At 37.9% G+C, this 20813-nt stretch overlaps 1 protein-coding gene across 9 annotated transcripts in view; it reads right to left on the bottom strand.

The window, feature by feature from the left end:
• PIGN (phosphatidylinositol glycan anchor biosynthesis class N) overlaps positions 1-20813 on the bottom strand; it is a 100228-nt gene that overhangs the window by 66250 nt on the left and 13165 nt on the right. For 6 of the 9 annotated variants that reach the window (XR_001553247.3, XR_014943599.1, XM_085540348.1 and 3 more), the window contains 6 exons: positions 18191-18312; positions 17415-17513; positions 11883-11989; positions 7878-8002; positions 6331-6461; positions 2462-2578 (listed from right to left, as the gene is read on the bottom strand). Coding sequence is in view for 7 of the 9 variants with exons in the window: in XM_085540348.1 (XP_085396474.1) it covers positions 2462-2578; positions 6331-6461; positions 7878-8002; positions 11883-11989; positions 17415-17513; positions 18191-18312 (701 nt within the window). In the remaining 2 variants the exon portion in view is untranslated. Of the gene's footprint in view, positions 1-2461; positions 2579-6330; positions 6462-7877; positions 8003-11882; positions 11990-17414; positions 17514-18190; positions 18313-19054; positions 19145-20813 lie in introns of all 9 variants that reach the window. The other 3 variants (XM_085540351.1, XM_015854530.3, XM_085540350.1) reach the window with 2 other exon arrangements.

Genomic DNA, 20813 nt, shown 5'->3' with positions numbered 1-20813 from the left:
TTTGCACTGAGCAGAGCATAAGTTTGGCAGCACTGAAAATACGGCGCTGCCTCCATGAACTTGTAACTCAGCACTTAGGAAGGATTTTGTCAGTAGAGGCAAGAACTGGAACACACAATCAGAGATATAAATCTGTCACTAGCATAGATCTGTAATGAAGCAATCTTGAAAATGTAGTCCTCATCCACACATGGTGCCTTCTTTCCTTTTTTTTTTTAATGAGCAGAAGAGGCGAGCCCAGAGAACCCTTCTCGAGATTTCTTTGCCTCTTTTTTTTCCCCCTCTTACATGCCTGTGCTTTATGAAAAGATATAGGTTTGTAACTTAATGAAATAACTAAACTGAGTGTCAAGTTCCATTTCAACAGTTTTTTTCTCTACATTTGAGCTACGTAGCCTACTGGAAGCTGTAATGTAATGACATAGTGTAATAGGCTACCACAGAGTACCTGTTATTCAAAGAGAGATTAAAACTCTCAGTTTATTCATACAAATTCAGAGCTCAAATAGAGATTGTTCCTGGAAATTAAGAACCTGTAACGAGTGTCTAAACCAAATTAACACTGCGCTCTTCAGCTGGAAAGATGCTGCCCTTTTTTCTAAACTTGCTTTGCATCAGATGTTTGCCTTTAATAAGATCAAAACAAAGGGAAAAAAAAACAAAAAAAACCAAAAAAACACCAAAACACCAGTACCAGGAAAATACGAAGCAGGCACAGCAGGGTGCAGGCATATTCCTTGCTTTGAAGAAAACAAACATTTCCTAATGGGTGACAGCCAAGTCTCTTTTCCTACTGTGTACCTAGATATCAGTTCAATACTCATATTTTTGAAGTGCTCTCACATCATTTTTATCGTTACTTCAAGTCAGACACTGATGTTTATACTAAAGTTAAGAATAAAAACTGACAGTCATAAAAATCTGCTATTATGGATAAACAGAGACACTGAGCGTCCTTAGAAGTCTTGAAGATCAACTGTCACAGGCTCCAGACTCTACTGATTTTATTCTACACTACTATTTTTCAGTTTTATCAGAGGTGTTGCTATTTGTAATAGAGATGAGCACAGTGTGCGCATGATCCACATTTGACAGGTCCAGTTTTATTTATTACCAAATACCTTCTCATGAGTAGGTGGGATTAAAATTTGATATTTGAAATTATTTTTGCTCATTTTCTCTTCTCCAGTGTACGAAGGCCACTCCAAAAGTAATGCCTCCTATTTTATTGCATTGGCCCATGACGTCAGATGCAGATGCTAGCGATAGGGCTACAGAGATTGAGCTGGCCAGCCAGTACTCCATTACACTTTATTGCCACGTGAGAGATGGCAGCAGAGGGGCAGCCTGACAGAAAGGTGTCTGACATGGAAGTGCTGGTAAAGCAAAGGTGTGTCATCAAATTCCTACACACAGAAAAAATTGTACTCATTGACATTCATCAACACCATCTGAGCACAGTGAGGTGATGGATAGTGCATTTCAGCATGACGACAGCAACATGAAATACAAGCCATGTTCTGGACAGCCATGCAGATTTTCACAAGCACAGCGTGCAGGCTCTTCTGGAAAAAAATGCATAGCTAATGGTATTATTTATGCTGAAAAACACTGTTTCATAGCTGAGAATTTGCTCTATCAGATGGTGTTTTTATCCTCCTTATACCTGTTACAACTTCCATTGAAATAAATAAAAGGCATTACTTTTGGAGTAATCTACATACCTTGACAAAAAGTCCAGCAAAATAGGAAGTCATTACTTCATTGATCCCAAGTAACAACATGAGAGAATCAAGGTATCTTAAGAAGGAGGAGGGAGAGTGAAACACATGAAAGTGGAAGAGCTAGTGCTTTTTATCATATCTAGTATTTGAATCCCAAGAAAATTCCAATAAGACAATATTTATTATGTATACAAAATATTAACTTTTTTTAAAAAAATGTTTAAATATTTATGTTTACTCTTCTTAAAGTATGTCAGGGAAAAATAGAAGAGTCACAGTTTGTCATTGAGAAAGACTGTTTACATTTCAACAACAGCCACAAGGATGAATGCAAGATGGGACTCCCCTGGCAAGTTCCCAGGGTACCACTGTAGAGCTAGGAAGAGGTCTTACACCACGTCAACTTATCATGTTTCTATACAAATATTTTTTAACCTCCAGGTGTCTTCATAAAAATTATATCTCCCCTGGAACCAAGTTTTAAGAGTGTGAATACTCTCCCATACCTAAAGTCCTCAGTTCCATGGCTCACAGGGCATTTCTCTGATATTATCTACCCAGCTTTACTGTCCCTTCCATGTGCATGCATTGTCACCTTTTTTTTTTTCTTCACACTTTCTTGCAAAAAGCAATTCACACTTAGAGTAATGGAACAGATGCTAGAGAAGCTTAACAGATATAACTTTTGAACTGTATCCACTCCACCAAAATCTCAGACTGTTTCATATTTTACATACCTTTCAAAAAATTGTCTTCAAAGAGCTGGGATGTGACTTTCTGTGGATAATTCACTCCAGCACCCCAGGCAATCAGTGGTGTTAAAGTCTCTGAGGGATGACCAGCTCCATGGGATCCTAAGATGCGCAGAAACAAAATCAGTGTAAATTTTAAAATGCATACAGTAAAAAAAAAGTTATATATGTATATATTTATGTATATAAACACACATACATAAAGTTTCTATTATAATACACTAGGATCCTCTTACAGAGGACCTATTCCAGCTTCTCAGATTTATTTTTTTCCCCCTGTCACTAACAATGAAGGCAGAACTCAAGGTCCACTTTGGGAAAGTGGCATCATTTAGGTCAAGCCTACAAAACTATAATATTGAATGCAGAAAAAAAGAAAGAAAGAAGAAACCATTAATATAGAAACTAAAGCCGAAGTGCTCAAAAGGTTATGGGCACAGACGACTCACTTGTTTAAAACATTTTGCATTTGCCTATTCCTAAACATCCAGTGGAAATAAATAGTAAGTGATTTTAGCAACTAGGTAAGTGCCTAGAAATCACCTATCTTTCTGGTACCCAAATAATCATCAGACTTCCTTTTCCAAAACAGAAGATACAGAGCAACTGCCATTATTTCACAATGATGCAAATTCATTTTTAAGGTTTTAAGGCCTGGTAGCAGACTAAGAACTGATGAAATGGCATTCCAGATTCCCTCTACATTAACACATCAGTTGCCAAAAGATGAAAAAAAAAAACACGTTTAGAACTATGACATCTCCATGCCAGCTGCATTGAAGCAAAAGCCACACAAGCTTGAAAGCAGCTTTGGTCATTGAATTCAGTGGGTGAGGTGCTACAGCGGAACTTAATCCAGTTTTGAAGGCAATGAGGTTGTCATATAAACCATGCTGATCTAGAAGGCTTTAAAACAATGCATATTTTATTTTTTGTGCATGTGTGTGTCTAATACACATCCTATTTGTATATTTATATATTTCAAACATTGTAGAGGACAAAAAATAATGCATTGGTTCAAGGGCAACTCTATTAACAAATAACCAGGTATAAACTTGGAAATAACAGAGGCTGCCTGTGCAACACCTACTATGACAGAACTGAAATGCCACCTCTGTGCTGAAGAGGTCTTGAAATAAGATTTCAGACACACTGAAATCTTTTGTAAGGTGTTCTGTCAGCTTCAAAGCAGCAAATATACCTTTTCATAGAGTCTGGAAAAAGAACAGATGGAGACCACACTCACCCATCCTCCAGGCATCACTTATTTCCTTCTATTATAGAAGGAAAGTACAATTTTTGGTGAATTTTCATTTTAGCTAAGCCACCAACTCTATCAGTATTTTATTGAGATCAGGCCTCCATCAACTCTGTAAAACAGACGCAGCTGAGCAAGGCAGCTGTATCCATTCTCATCAATTTAAAAGCCAGGTTTCAGCCTAATCCAAACTACACAATAGGGGAAGAAACAATGTTCAGCTGGGTCTGTTCCCGAACACATCTTTTTTTTTTTCAGGAGAAAGGGAAGGAGACGGTGATGTTGGATATGTTTGCTGCTCTCTGGTCCAGCATACAACACAGCACTATTAATACAAGTAAGATAGCAGGACCAGGTAGCCATGAGTGTGAGAATCCCTGTATTGATGGTGAGGAAGCCTTTTGATCTCAGCTTAAAGCTGAATCTTGAAGTCAGACTGGGAAAGTGAGTGATTTTTGACCTTTGCTAACAACCAAAATTTCTTTAATCTTGTCAAATTTAGAACATGTTCCCTTCTCTAAGAAATCTTCCTAATCCTCTTATTTATCTAAATCTGTGCCCATCCCACTCTGCAAATGGTCTGTAAATTACCACAACAGCTGCTGATACTACAAACTTGAATAAGAAGCTACTGAAATAGCCTTCAGAAGACCAGCTACGGACTTAAGTATTAGGTTTGCTGTTGTAGTTACTGAAGTCAACTTTAAAGTCATTGATGCTTCTGGCAGAAAAATCAAGCTTTCACTTCAGAAAATAACTTCATGTTATTCTGGACATGTGAGACAGCCACTAGGCACTGCAGCCAGTTTGAGACTCCCAGAACAGAGTAGACACCTGGAAGAGAACCATCTGGAAAAGGCCCAGTGGTCCCATCATTCATAGAAGCATTCTTACGAAGAGGAGCTGAGGTGTTGTGACTTGTCCAGCTGGAACGAGAGATGGCTTTGGGAAGGAACAGGAACCTAATAGCAACCAGCCTGTAACCCACTGTAAGCAGGTTAGAATGAAGATGGAGTCAGGATCTTGCTGTCCATCATGGAGAGGATGAGACAAAATGCATGCACTGAAACAAAGTGCCAGCTTGCATATGATGGAAGTTTTTCCCCCTCCATGGAGACAGGGAAGAAATGAAGGCAGCTGCCCAAAGGGGTTGTATAGGCTTAATCTCTTGAGATTTTCAAGGCCCTAATAGATAGAAGCCAAGCCAACACCCTGCCTGATCCCAAAGCTGGCCCTCCTCTGAGGAAGTAATTGGACCTCCTAAGGTCCTCTTGATCATGTATCATTTTATATATATGTATATAGATATACACACACACACAGGCACTTACACAAGTGTACATGTATATTAAAAAAAGACTACTTGAAAAAAACTGCATCAGAATTTACATATTACAGCAAGTGACAGCCAGCTCAACAGTAAATAATAATCAGAACAAACTATTTTGCAGATGATAATTAGGCTGATTTTGAATAAACATGAATAGTTCTGTCATCTCTGATAAAAGAAAAAGATGGCATGCCATCCATTAGAAAATCTAAGATTTCACACACAATACGATGCTGAATTTTACCACATCTTAAGCATCCTTTGATTCAAAAGCATCCCAATTAATAGCTACAAACAAACACAGCACAGGAAGGCAGACTTATTTTTGCTGGTAGCACACAAGGACAGGAATGTTCTTTAAATTCTTGGAGAAAAAAAAAAAAAAAAAGAAAGGAAAAAGATTTGTTTGAAGGAGCTCATCACAGGAAATTCTCCTCATTCATCCTATGTATAGTTATACTAGAATGGCCTCAAGTCACTCAGCAGCTATAACCATAGCTCATAGTGCCCTCAGAAGCTAATAGCCTGGCTGAGCTGCCTGCCTCACTCCCGTACTTGCAAGCTGCTCCTCCTGTTCTCCAGCACCAGTCTCCTCTAAAGGGATCCCATAGCAGGCCCTCCTTTCTGGTGTGCCTAAAAGCATAAATGGGAGGACAGACAGCTCAAGGGAAGTTTGTCACCAGCTCCCAGATTCACCACCTTTCTCAGGCACTTCATAGCACAAAGTGGTAACTATTTCTTTTCCGCTTAGGCTTGAACAAGATCTTGTGATGTTGCAATTAATAATGTGTGTAACAGGCTTTATACAGACAACTGTACGTATAAAAAGCCACTAACAAATGACATATAGAAGATAAAAAGCTTGAATAATAATGAAAGTCTTTAAATTTAAAATTCTTGGAATTTATTATACTCCTTCACAAGCCTTTGTCAAAATATATGGCTATGTGGCCTACTGTTTGTTCTACATTCTTCATATGATCCTAGACTCCAAGAAGTTCCGTCACTTGATATCAACAATAAGCAGAAGGAATGGTATGTCCATGTGTGTTCACACATGCCCACCTGTGCTCCCCCATTTCATACCAGTACGTGTTCACATGTATGGTGTGTCTATGCTTGTTCAAGTGTGTGGAGTGTTCAAATTCATATTCATGCATTGCACAGTAACGCATGTTCTGGCACTGTTGGGTGTCTGGAGTGTTCACACGTAACCCAGCTAGATACCATAAACTCAGCAGACTATCAGAATTTAAAAATGCTCACCCCAATCTGTCATCCCGTGGTCAGAAGTTAATATATATGCAGTTTTTCCATCATTTCCATAGAAGCTTTCGAGCATTGAAACAACTTCCTTTACACCCTCATCAACTTTTCTAATATTCTCCTTGTATTCCCTGAAAAGAGAAAAACAAAAAAAAAGAAAAGAAAAAAAAAAAAAGAAAATGTTAATAGATTCCAGGTGGCTTTTGCATTTGGTATAAAAGTTATACAAAGTATGTTCAGTCCCTTGCTTTTAAACAACTTCATTCCTTGCAGAACCTCAAGCAAATAAAAGGCATCCTAGATGTAAAATCTTTCCTCCTCTAAGTCTAGTGTGAAAACCACACGCTGCTGTTTGAAAGTCCCTGGAACTACAGTCTCAATGGATTTTTATCTTTACTATATATCTGACCTGTTCTTGACTGTAGACAATTTATTACCCAGAGCAATTAAGCAAATTTATGAGAGAGCATAGTGACAAGATAAAGAGCAACAGTTTTAAACTGAAAAAGTGTGGGTTTAGATGAGACACAAAGAAGAGATTCTTCACAATGAGGCACTGGCACAGACTGCCCAGAGAAGCTGTGGATAGCCCATCCCTGGAAAGTATTCAAGGCCAGGTTAGACAGGGCTTTGAGCAATCTGGTGGGACGCGGCCCTGCCCATGTTAGAGGTGCTAGAACTGGATGATCCATACACAGCCCTCCAAACTCAAACAATTCTGTGATTCTAAGTGAAGGAGATCTGATCCGAGATTGTTCATAGACTGAGTCTGAGACAGGGTAAACCAAGAAACTCATGTTTTCTTTTTAGAGACAGCGACAAGGATTAAGTTCTGGCCAACCAGTTTTCTATTTATTGCTGCTGCTAAAGTCAATTTGAAAAACTTTATCTTTTAATATCACAACAAAAGAAGAGCATGAGGAATGTAGCAAGTATAAGCTTAGGAATGATGCAGGAAATCAGAACAAGGATTTCAGAAGCGTGCAAGGATCAAGAGAAAATAAAGGCACAAAATCCTACATTCAAAGCACGTGAAGAAGTAAAAGCAGAAGTTTTGAAATACCTCAATTCAAGGTGAATCAATGATAAGTACTGCTGATAATCTAAACTTTTTATTCAAATGCCTTGCAAAATCTAAACCACGGCTGACTAATTCTGGTATCAGTTCCTCTAAACTTACTGTCTTCTATAAATCTTTCTGCATGCCTTAGTCTTTCAGCTATGTGAAACTCAGTGTTTAAATTTTACAAGTGAAAATGCAAGTCCCTAAATATCCTCTACATCATATATTAAGTGTGAATTAGAGAACTTGCTAAAATATCAGATCTGAGAATTATAACCTGGCATATGGCAAAATAAGCAGTCACTTCTGTAGAGAAGACCTTAAAACAACAACCCGCCCAAAAGTAACCACAGTGACATACATGGCCTACAGAAGAGACCTTCAAGACCTTTTCTTTATATATAAAAAGCAAGTTTCAGGAAAAAATTAGTTACTATATGCACCCAGCACTAATAAGAAGAATAAACCTAACCTCCCCACTTACTTTGAGTATGGCCGATGAGCGTGTCCATTTGTATCTATGCCAAGCAAATGCAAGAATAGAACCACTTTCTCTTCATTTAGTGCAGAGAACAACGTTTGATTACTTCTGGAAGAATTAAAGAAGCTCTGTATGGAATAAGCCAATAAGATATCAATCTGAGTACAGTGGAAAAAGATGTCAGGCAGCTTACTAAAACTAAAATACAGCTGGTTTTGTGTCATAATGCTGGTAGTTCTGAAAGAAAGATTGTTTTCTACTTTACTTATTGGATGACAGTCACTATCAATATAATCAGTCCACAGTTTCAACTTACCAAAGGTGGGAAACACTTTTGAGGTGTTTTGTTGGGGTTTTTTTCCTTCCATTCTCATTAGGTAGAAATACCAGATAACTGCAGCATCCCTTCTTTACCTCTTATGTAAACATGAGCACGCACCATTTCTGAGCTCCACATACAGCTTTATATACCTACTGACTTCAAGCTGGAAGCAAAATTCTCAATACTCTTGCTTTGGAAGCAGGTTCTACAGGACTAAGATACCACCCTACAACTCATTTGCAGAAATCAGACTGAAACAAAACAAGACATGCTTTGGAAATACAAGAACTACAGAACATGCATCTGCCTTGCATATGTCCTACTTAAGCATCCCCGAGGCAGATGCCAGGGGGTTGGGATCTTCTCCTGAGATTGAATGAGTCTTGACATGGCTATTCAGTGTTAGACCAGGCACATTACAGCAATGTAAAATGCAGGCAGACAGCTATTTCAACATGATCTCCCTAGTCACTGAAGTGCCCAAGGAAACAAAGTTGGGTAAGGTTTTAGTTCAAAGTAACGATAACACAGAGAAAAGTGGATTTGAATTTCACACAGGAGCCTAGGGAAAATGCTAGCAGAATGAAACATTTCCGCCACCAAAGGAAGAAGCAACGTACCATATACCTGCATGACCACAGTGGAACTGCTAGAAACCAAAGCTCATACCTTGTGTAAACAAAAATCACTGTAGCAAGCAGATAACCAAACTGGCAGCAAGAGTCCCATTGGCAAGGTGTGTCAGGATACCATGATATTACTTAATTTCACCCTTTGTCCCTGATTATATTGAAGTTTCAGATTCATATTTGCATGCTGCCAACTTCAGCACTTCTCAAATAAAATAAAAATCTTACGTAAGTTTTTTCATGTTGTTGTTTTAAATACAGAGACGTTTTAAATAAAGATGCAAGGAAAAAAAAAATCTGATTACATTGGTTTAAAAGCAATGTAATTATTTTTATGGATGTTTTAACATCCCACATGGTTCTGACTTCCTTGACAGAAAACTAAAGAAGTCTCCAAGCACACACCAATAATGTACAGGAGACAGTATGATTCTGTTTTGTTATTTTTAATTAAATAACGTATCAGGACAGATACAGGAAATTCCTGAAATTACATCTTGAAACATGGATAAATGTGAGAATATCAAACCCAAGCATGCAAAAGAAACTTTCATGAAGAAAGAAAGGCCTGAAGTTTTTCTCACTCACTAGAAAGGTTCCTACATTACTCCAAAAATACCCCACTCTCAAGCACCAGCCACCTCTTAACACAGAGCAACGGCAACCAAAACAGTTTCCCTGACCTCAGGCTAATTAGGAACAAGACAACAAGAGGAATGAAAGTGTAACTTGGGATGCAGAATCTTTTCTAGGAGCAAAAGAGCAAACTTTTTCCCATCGAAGCTTTTTAAAATAGCATACAGAAAAAAATGTAAATCAGAAGATCACTGCAAATAGTTAGTTACCCCAGGCTGCTAAAAGTGACAAGTTGATAAGCAGGACATTAAACTGCTGGAGCAAAACCATTTAATCTTGCACTAACGGTTGCCAAACTGTGTGCCCAGCATGTGTGCCTTCACTGCCTGCTAAAATACTTCCTTTATTTTTTTGGTACTCAATCACAAAACTCAAAACCTATGGCAACTAATTGCCAAGCTAATATTAGAAGTTAATGATATATTTCTGTCCTTCTGCTTTATTTATTTACTTTTATTTGCTCCATTCAGTGATATTATCTTTAAACATCCTCAAGATGTTTTGGAGGTGGGAATAAACTATGAAGCTTTAAAAAAAACTGTTTAAGGAGAGATCTCTGAGCTGTCTACGGCTACCTCCTAAGGACTAAAGATAATATGGAGCCAGACTCATAGAAGGGTTTAATGGTAGACAAGAAGGGAGGAGACAATTCGAAACAAAATATGGAAAATTCAAAGATAAGGAGACTTATTTTCTTTTATTGGTTTTGAAACCGTGAGTGTTGTCAGACCTTGAAACAGGTACCCAAATGTGATTAGGAAGGCCTGAGAATCCTACTCTAACTGGACCTCCTTCATGCAGGGAGCTACCACTAGAACTCTCTTTTAACCGTATTTTTTCCAGTGACTCTGAGTTACTCTTACAAAAAGCTTTACAAGGAACAGATGCATCCATTTCCCAAATCCAACCAACCTTCTACCTTTATGGCAAATAGCCTGGCTACAACTGATACACAATTTAGTGAGACTAGTAATAAATTTCCCATTAAACATTCCCAATAAGCTGAAAAGTTGCTTGTAACACAAGTACTAACTAAAGTATAACAAGAAAAAATTGGCTATAACATCCATAATATTAGTATCAGATGAAATCTAGTATGTAGGGTGCTGTTTCCAAGGAAAGTCATCAGTAATGGCATTATTGTTTGAAATGCCATTAGGTGTTTTGAAGCACCACGCACATAAACCTGTGCAACTCCAAATGACAGCAGGGTGCAACTTTAAGACAACTGTTTGAGAGTAATTGACAGACTAATTTGACTCTTACTATTCATACAATTATACAGCCTGATACAAGTGCAAGTTCAGAAAGGATGGTGGTTAGGAAAAAACCCACAAGAAAAAACAAAACAAATAATGTTTCTGCTTGCAAACTCAGGAAATCACTTTCTTTGAAAACAAATGAACTATAATGAACTTTTTCACCTCACATCATAGTTTAAAGCAGACATAGCCTTGCTTTCTTAATGCAGATGTTGATCTGGTTAATATATTGTTTCAGTTTTGTTTTGATTTACACTAGTTAGCTAATGCATATAGCCCAAATATCTTGTGGAAGACGTTTATTAAAACACATTTAACGTTATTGTGCAATTCAGAAAGCTAAGTCTTCCCCTAATTACTCCATATATATAACTATTTATACACAAATAGCCACCATCGGTATTTTTTAATCCAGGACTGGTGAAGTAGGAGAGCATAACACAAATGCAGGAATTCACAGATACTGCAATAGAGTTACACAGATACAGATGTGCACTGGATGTTAATGCAAACAATGATAGTACTGCAGATGTCTGTCGAGCTGAGCAGAGCATCACCTGAATGAATTATCCTGCGTCAGGGCCTGATTTGCCTTTTCCATAAAACTAACCGTGCCTCCTTTGGTAGTCACAGCACACCATGAGCCTCAAAAAATAATCAGAACTCAACTACATGCATCAGGACACGCAACACTATGGTCATAGCGAATAGACAGAATCTTGACATAACTTAAGTCAGTAATGTTGTCCATTTGATTTCCTAATAAACACTTGTTTATCTGATGTCATAATACCTATTAAGAAATTAACTAAAACAAGATTCCTTGCAGTACTCTAAGAAGATAGTTTTCAGATAACATGCAAATACATATTTAAAAATACTCTTGGCTTTTCTTAACAGAAGGCTTACTGTCAGTTTAATTCGAATTGCATGAGATAAAACTGTTACTGGTCATGATAATTGATCAAAGTTGGGGTTTTTTTTGTTGGTTTTGTTGTTGTTTTTGGTTTTTTGTTGTTGTCGTTTTAATAGTTACTGCTTTAAGTGATGTCTTCAAAAAGTTTCTAGATGTAGGGCAAAATTGACATTATTTATGATAAAGTTACCCAGTTGTGCTTTATTATACACATGTAAACTATTAAAAAAATTCTTTGCTCACCTTAACATGATCAAAAACCCAAGTGTCAAGTTCAGCTGCATCTTGTGCTCCAAAGTCTTCACTTTCTGCTGTGTAACAAAATGTGTAAACGTGATCTCCAGTAGCACCTGCAAAAACAATACAGATGGAATGGGAGGTGAGAGAAAAGTTTTCTTCCTTTTGTCAGTCAAAAATACAGGAACAGTGAGCAGAAATCCATCAAGAATGACAATTCTGAGAGAATTCGAAGGATTTCTCCTTAAATTACACCTAGATTTATATTTACTCCTGGATGCCATTTTAACACATTAGCTTACCAGCATCACTGACGGGGTGAGGAACAATGTTATCTAGTATACTCAGGTGAGAAAAAAGCATGGAAAAGCAAATAGGAATTGAACAAATTCCAGTTAAAGCGAGTAAAACAAATTAGTTTTGAAACAAGGAATTTCACTAAGAAACTTCTCACAAGAAACAGTGTATAGAAAGCCCCACTTCAACACACCTTCTGTGCTTTTTATTCTTCCCTGTTTCTTCTTTAAGAAGTCATACTTAGCTTTTGGTTATTAAACTGAATCATACCAGACAGCAGCAAAATGCCCGGGCCTTTTGCACAGGAAATTATAACACATTATGTACAGGGCAGGCAATAGGAGGAATGCAACTTTGCTGTATATTAGTTCTTGAAGACAATGTAGAGAACAAAGTGGTCAATTTCAACAAACACCTTCAAAAAGAAAGTATTCAAAGTTCACATCTTTAAAATATGGATTCAAAATCTGAAGGGGAAAAGTACAGGACTATGTTCTGGCATGAAGTACAGCACAATGCCCACTGATGCGAGAACACAGCATCTGGACAAAATAATTTCCAAAAAGTAAAGTAGAGAGAGAGGTGGAAAAAAGATGATGATGAAGACCTAGAAGGAAGTTAACTTAAAAGTTCTGGAAAGATCTGAAACTAGGTGCAGTTTAATGAAATCTTTCTGTCAGTGGCTGAGCTGTTACAGCTTGGGGATGCTATTTGTACTTTACTACATAAAGTCCCAAAGGGGAAATGTTCTTCTATCAGTTGAAGGCCAGCAAGCTTCTAGCTGATTTTCTGGATGTTACAATTATATAATGCCATTTTATAAGCTTCCAGGCCTGTGAATGGACTAACATCCCAGTAATAAGAGAGCTGTTTAACTAAGATTACATCCAAACCCACACAACTGATACAGGTATTTCAGACCAGAAAGATGAAAGCCAGCACAGATCTTCTGGTGCAGTTCCCCCAGGCTGCCCCTCAAGAGATGTTACAACTGCTAATAAACTAGAACACTCATTGCAATTCTCAATCTGAAAAAAAATAAAAAATAAAAAAATACTCCAAGGCATTTAAAAATGAATTATGGAGTTCAGTTTGGTGGATTAAAGGACTTCAAAAGAAGAAATAAGCTCTAGCAATCGCTATAAGAATGACTAATGTTTAAGGAGAGTAGAGCTCTATACTGCTCTTCCACAGCACTACAGGACATCTGGAGATGTGTTTTTGCAAAGCACACCATTTGCAGAACAGGTAAAGGAACACACCAACTACTTATCTATTTCAATTTATACCACAGAAAAACAGTGAACCAAAAAAGCCCACCAACCTTGCATTCTATGGAGAAACACAGTGGTAAATGAGGCCATACCAGGAAAGATTCCGCATACCTAGCAAGTTTTATAAAACAGTTTCAAGAAATAAGAAAACAACCTACTAGGTATATACTTCATAACGTATTTCTGTATTTTAAAAAGTAGTAGGCAACAATATGCCTGAAACCAGGGGCCACCAAAGAAGGAAGAAAAGATCGGGTAGAGAAATAGATAGCAGCCAAGGACAAAAAATATTTTTTAGAAGCACAGAGCTCAACTGTTTGGAGGTTACACTAATGGAAGCCACTGGAGGTGTGAGAAACTCCCATACCAGATTATCAGCTATTCCTCCTACAGAATTCTGCCTGGCATTCCATCCCTTAATATCAAGACTCAAATAATAGAGTTCAGAACAAAATTCTCCTACTGCAATAAAATTACATTCTTTGGAAATCAAAGCTATCATTCCACTACCAAGACTGTTTTTGTGTCTGATAAGTCTATCACGATTCACCAGAATTCATGATAGTAGAAGACTTCTGTAGGCAAATTGTATGTGCACAAAAGAGGCAAAAAGAAAAACACATTAAAGTTGCAAAAACAGTTAGATACTGAGCCAACAGCACACAGGCATTAAGAGAACTGCCACCAAAGTTAGATAAACAATGTGAGAAATGTGGCTTTCTTATATTCCACTGTTCCTGCAGCACACCAAGAAGAGGAGACTGACAGGTCAGTTTCAATCCAAACTCTCCAGAATAACCCCAACAAAGCTTTGCCCTGAATGTCCTCCTAGTCTCTATGGTACCATTCTCAGGGCTGAAAAACCAACAACCTGTCCTGCTCCCAGTTTCCAAGAGAGAAAAAGAACCCTTATAATCATAACATATCCCAATCTTAACAGTACTCAAGAATCATGAAGTCTAATCCATGGCTCCGCACAGCACCATCCAAAATCCAAACCCTATGTCTCAGAGCGCTGTCCAAAAGCTCCTTCAACTCTAGTACTTGTGGCCATACCCACTGCCCTGGGCAGCCTGTTCCAAGCTCACAGCCCTCTGGCGTAGACCCTGTCCCTCATCCCCAACTGTCCTTCCCCTGGCACAGCTCCATGCTGTTCTCTCTGTCCCTGTCGCTGTCACACAGAGCAGAGCTCAGCGCTGCCCCTCAGCTACCTGTGAGGAGCTGCAGCCGCCATCAGGCCTCACCTCAGCTCCTCTGTTCTGGGTTGAGCAATGGAACCTCAGCTGCCCAAACCCATGACAAAATACCGCAGACCTGGCATGCTGCAGATCAAATCTCCAGGTTTGGCAAGTTTAGAAGAAAAACTCAGTTTTAAAGGGCTTTTTGGAAATAGAAATTGTAAAAGTATGTTATTTTCATGTAATGTCAAGCTCAATCTAAAAATATCTTAGAAAAAAAGATTAAAACACTGAATTAGCATAGTTCAGAAACATCAGAAACTAACACTTACTAATACTACTTTGGATTAAATAAGTTGCATGCCAGTTCCAAAGATATTTCAGAACAGCTCTAATCAGACAGTCTTTCACAAATACAGATGTGGATGCATTTTAGACTGAGAGATCCACAAGCAAATGCTTTTACCTTCTCTATAGAATCTACATTTATTTGACTGAAACATTTATTTCATGACAGGAAAAGGACTCAAAGACAAAATATGACAGGAAGCGGGATTTTTCACTGCACAACAAAACTCAGGTTGTGTCATGTATTCCTTATTCACCGTCCAATGAAAATGGTGTAATAGCTAATAGAATTCTGAACATTTTGACATAACAAAACCAACACAAAAATTCATAAGACCTACTAAGTTCCAGCACGAAAAGAGGGGCAGAATTTAAGCCATGCTTCTCCTATCTTTTAAACTTTAAAAAAAAAAAAAAGTGAAATTTAGACATTCATAGATTTTGATTCCATTCATATCTGTGTTATAGAAGTTCTCTCTCTTTTTCAGAAGCTCATTATAAAAGAACAGTGAATATCTTTAGCTTATGCATGATCAAAAATAGATTGCTTACAGATAAAGTTTATATTGGAGAGAATCACAAGGTTGGAAGGGACCTACAAGATCATCCAGTCCAACCATCCTCTCATTACCACTGCTACCACAAGCTACTAAACCATATCTCATAGCTTCTCACCCAAGCTCCTCTGAACACTGCTAGGGTTGGTGACTCCATCACCTCCCTGGGCAGCCATTCCAGGACCTGACCACTCTCCAAGAGAAAAAGTTTTCCCTTATGTCTAATCTAAACCTCATCTGATACAACTTGTGGCCATTTCCTCAGGTCCTGTTTGTCGCCTGAGAGAAGAAGCCAAACCACTCCTCATCACAACCTCCCTTCAGGAAGTTGTGAAGTGAAATGAGGTCTCCCCTGAGCCTCCTCTTAACAAGGCTAAACAATCCCAGCTCCCTCAGCCACTCCCCATAAGACTTGTGCTCCAGATCCCTCACCAGTTTCATTGCCTTCTTTGGATGCATTCCAAGGCCTCAATGTCTTTCTTGCAGGGAGGGGCACAAAGCTGAACACAATACTTGAGGTCTGGCCTCACCAGTGGAAGGAAGAAGAGGAAAAATACCTTTTTCCACTAAAAATTAAGCCATCTTTCTATTGTGACAAGCTGATTTGTAAACATCACCTACTTGTCAAATAGTGCTGCACTAAACCTTCTTTAAGCAGTGTGGTCATAGGCCTTAGACAGTTCACCTTCAGAGGAATAAAAAAATTCTGTTGGTGCCACACAGAAGCCACACTGAGCCATAAGGTAACTATATGGCATTACCCTTGCACATCACTGAAGAAAATATCAAAGCTGCTTCCAGTCCCTCACTTATCAAAGCAAACCCACAAAAGGACAGAGCTTTGAGGAATTCTAGAATTCCTCAAATATTTTCCCAAGACATCTGTAGAAGTATAAATAATCTGTGCAAGGGCAGTGTACAATCTTTCCTAGCTCCCCAGCCCCCATCACAATATTTCTAAATGAAAGCTGTCATCTGAGGTCATGGGAAAGCAAAAGTTGTAAAAATATTTCCTAGTAGTTTACCATAAACTTAAATTTATATGGATCAACCCAGGAACTGTAAAAAGAGGTGTGTGTGTGGCAAAGGAGATACGTAGAGGATAGAGAGAGACTAAGTTCAGAAAAAGTTCAATAATTATTATGAGAAATATGACAGATGCTTCTTGTAAGCCAATGTTAGAATCTACTGCTATCCTCCCAATAATATTTTTCTAATTTAAATCTGCATTTAAACAAAACAGCAGCATATACCACTAGCTTTTCCTCATTTTTCTGAGAGAAGAATGAAATCAAATCCAGAGACCTTTTAAACTGTTAAAATATTGCTCAGCACTCTGTATGTCCAGAGATCAGCCCATGGGGCTGACAGGACTTTTAACATTCTGCACACTAAAAAGACCTCAAGTTTCAGGAATAATACCATGCAGTTCCTACTTGCCTACAGTTCTTCCCTTTATCCATTACTGTTCTGGAACTGAAGCCTGCAATAAGCCACTTCTCCAGCACAGACACTCATAAAATATGGCTCCAGTTTTATCACCTGAGTCACTGGGTGCTGTATGCAGAGAAAGAAAAGCCTCAGCTGTAGACCTGCAAGTAAGAACCTTATACCAAAGAAAAACCATGAAGTCTTTTTTAACTATGGGTGATTTTCCTTCACTGTGTAGACAGAGTTATATAAAATCTATTTAAATGATGAATAAATATGAATATCTTCTTTAAATTTTGCTTTTTCTCTACCTGGTCCTGATTTCACAAATTAGAAAGTAGGTATATAAAATAGAAATATGTAATTCAACTTCTCCTCTAACTTAAGAGCTGCAAGCATGTCTACTTTATTATCTGAGAACTGTGAAGAAAGCTCATGAAATTTAAACCCTACCTTTTGCAAACATTGGCAAAATATCTGGGCTTCCCCAGCTCCACGTGTATTTGCTTTCATTGAAAACTGAGTCAAATTCCACTGGATTCTCCTTCCATCCTGTGAAAAACATACATGGATTTCAACGGGATTGCCAAAAGATCTCACTGACAGCTAAGACTAATAGCCCATGCAATCTTTTAGTTCTAGAGTTTTCCCTGTCCACAACAAACTCCACCTATGGGTCAGTTTTACTCTTCTTTACTGTTTTCCTGAATTCTAAATCCCCTTTTATTTGATTGCAGATTTCAACATTTTACATAGTAACACACATGCGTATTACATTACCAGTAGCCACAGTCCATTCCTTCACAAAAAAACCACACAATATTGCAGATGTTCCTGGGCACCCAAGGAAGCAAGTCAGTAATCTGAAGGTTTGTATCACATCATTAACTGCCAAGCATGCAGCAACCACTGTCAGATGAGGTTTTTCACTTCTTGCTGCTAATTCCACTTAACAGAAGTTCAGCTAAAACACTGCAGTTTCTACTTGTTTGCAACATCTGCTTCATCATCACCTGTTACATCTCAAAATTTAAACCAGTAAGAAGAATCCAGAAGGTTCTTCTGCTTTCAGTATTAGGGTGCTAAGTTTTACTGTGTTGCAAAACATTAATCTATTTAATCCATTTTTATAACTATCAACAGTGAAAAAGATATCCAATAGGAAATTTTCCACATCACTAAAGTACTTAATTTGGAGGACAGTGTTCAAACCTTTGGGACTGGCGTACCTTTAGCAACTGCACTGACATCTTCATAAAACCCAGCTATCAGTGCAACATGCCCTGGTCTGGATTCTGTTGGGACTCGGGTGTGAGAGATGCCCCAGCTGCCATTATTCTCCAGAATAGCACTGAAAACAAAGTACAAGGCAGTTAATGCTCGTATCTTCTTGCAAGCAAAACAATTCACAAACAGAAGAAGTGACAGGTAAATGTGAGGCAGGAAATATAAAAAGTCCAGATTAAAAACAGATTTTTTGCTTTAGCCTGCTGTGCAGGAATACAAACTGAACGCTAACTTGCCACTGTACGGACCATCAGCACTTCACAGAAACTATGTGACATCTTACAGCATTCAGAATTAATGTGTAGTTTCTTTCTGCTGCTTTCTAATCTGTCTGTAACCCCCCCCCCTTCAACATCCAGATTGTTGCTGTCTGGCGTTCCTTTTCTTTGTTCTTTCCATTTAGCTTGAAAGTCCAGTCTTCTTTTGCTCGTTAAATATGCTCAGCTATAATTAGTTCTTGTCACCACATCTGATTCCTTTATCTATGCTGGATCTTGGAAGCCAGCAACAAAAAGATATAAACCAAATGCAAATGTAAGGTGCACATCATTGGAGCAACACAGAAAGTACGAGCAAACCTTGAAATATATACATGCTTTACTTCACGTTATTGTATCTGCAAAAATACCAAGGTTTGCTCTTACTTTCTGTGTATATATTTTATATATATATATAAAATACACACACACATATACACACACACACCATACATATATATAGATATATAAATACAGAAGTTGTCTACTGTTGTTTACTGTTACACTAAATTTCAAACATATTTCTCATTAATGAAATAAGAATCTTACCAAAAGCTAAAATTTAAGGCTTCAATTCATAGGATTCATAGTTGATCAGTTTTTTTCAAACTCATATGGGATCTCACATTCTCAGGCCTCCTTCAAAGTTCACAGACCATTTGGAATAGTTCAAACATTACAGTGAAAAAAGAAAAAGGTCATACAATGTTCTGATGTTATTCCTAACTATCATCTCAGCCAGGTTTTTAGACAGGTCATACTGAAAATGGGTACTATTTTGAAAAAAGGATCTTAGTATCAGCTAAAGTGGTTGTTAATTTATTCTCACTGGAGACTGATCAAGATGTATTACATTAGCGGAAGACTTAAGACAAAGATAAAAGAATTTTGGCTCTCCTCTCACTTCACTGTCACAACAGGTAGGAAATTGTTTTAATTAGACTTTGATTTCTATTTCCTGGATTACTTCCCAAATCAATTTTGCTCGAGTCAGAAAGTAATCCTTTATCTTTGCTTCTGAGAGGTTCTATTACCAAATCTGAAGCTAACAATAACACAAGGCAGGCAGAATACAGCCAGAATGTAATTTACCTTCTCAAAACTTGTTTAGTTGTTTTGAATTATTTCAAAGCCCTTCATTGAGAGGAAATACAAAAAACAAAACAAAAAAAACCACAATAATTTCCTTGATAGTACAAACATTAGCTACCCATAACAGTGATGAATATGATACAGTAATAAATATGAAATATAACTGACAAGGATTAAAATCTTTTTCTTTAAATCCTTAGCAGCAGCATCACAGCAGTTCAGAACACACCACCTGCTGTCCCTTGCAGCTACTTGAACACTGATGGCTAACAGATTTTTCAAGAATATTTGCAGAAGAAAAGCCTGGGTACTTAGCATACATCAACCAGAAATCTGCTCTGAACAGAAAGAATCTTTATTAACTTCATATAATACTATATATACTAAAAAACGTTGCTTTTATTCATAGCATAAATGTTGCTTTTATTTGTAGCATATTGCCACATGAGTAGTTCTTGTTCATTTAAAGTGATATTTCCTCCTTAACAAAATACCTGCAAGAGAAATTATCTGTCTGTTACACCGCAAACTAAAGCAAAGAAGAGAACGAATACTTGGAACTTAGTAACAAACATGCAAAAAAATAAAAAATAAAAAATAAAAAATAAAAAATAAAAATAGACTCTATGTGCCCTGGACTGCCTTACCTTTTACAGCATGTAGCATACTGCAACAATTTCTTCTCATTATCTCACATGTACACACACACTCGCACTTGTTTTTAATACACAAGTGAGAGAGAACTAGAGATACACAGATGGCATTTTATTGTCTGTACACTTATACATGGAGCATAGGGAACAAGCAAAAAGAGCTACAGGCATGTACATGCCTACAGGGCTATGATGTGACTGGCATCATTGAGACACGGTGGGATGGCTCTCACAACTTGTACACAACAATGTAGGAATAGATAGGTATAAATTCTTTAGGAAAGACAGGCAAGGGAGAAGGGTAGGGGATGCAGCTCTCTACTTCAATGACCAGATGGAGTTTGTGGAGCTCCATCTGGTGGTGGATGAGGAGCTAACACAGAGCTCATGGCTTAGGGCTAAAGGGAAGGCAGGGGACAGAGACATTGTAGTGGAGGTCTGCCACAGGCTGCTACAGAAAGATGAGGCCTTCGGTAAACAGATAGGAGCAGCTTCATATTCATAAAAGATGGAACTAAAGGGGACTTCAACCACTTTGATATCTTTGGAAGGAAAACACAGGA

This window comes from Coturnix japonica, chromosome 2, assembly GCF_054131305.1.
Source record: "Coturnix japonica strain WE chromosome 2, WE-NBRP24, whole genome shotgun sequence".
NCBI lineage: Eukaryota > Metazoa > Chordata > Aves > Galliformes > Phasianidae > Coturnix > Coturnix japonica.
Note: the sequence above shows the minus strand (reverse complement) of the source record. Positions and strands in the feature narration are given on the sequence as shown.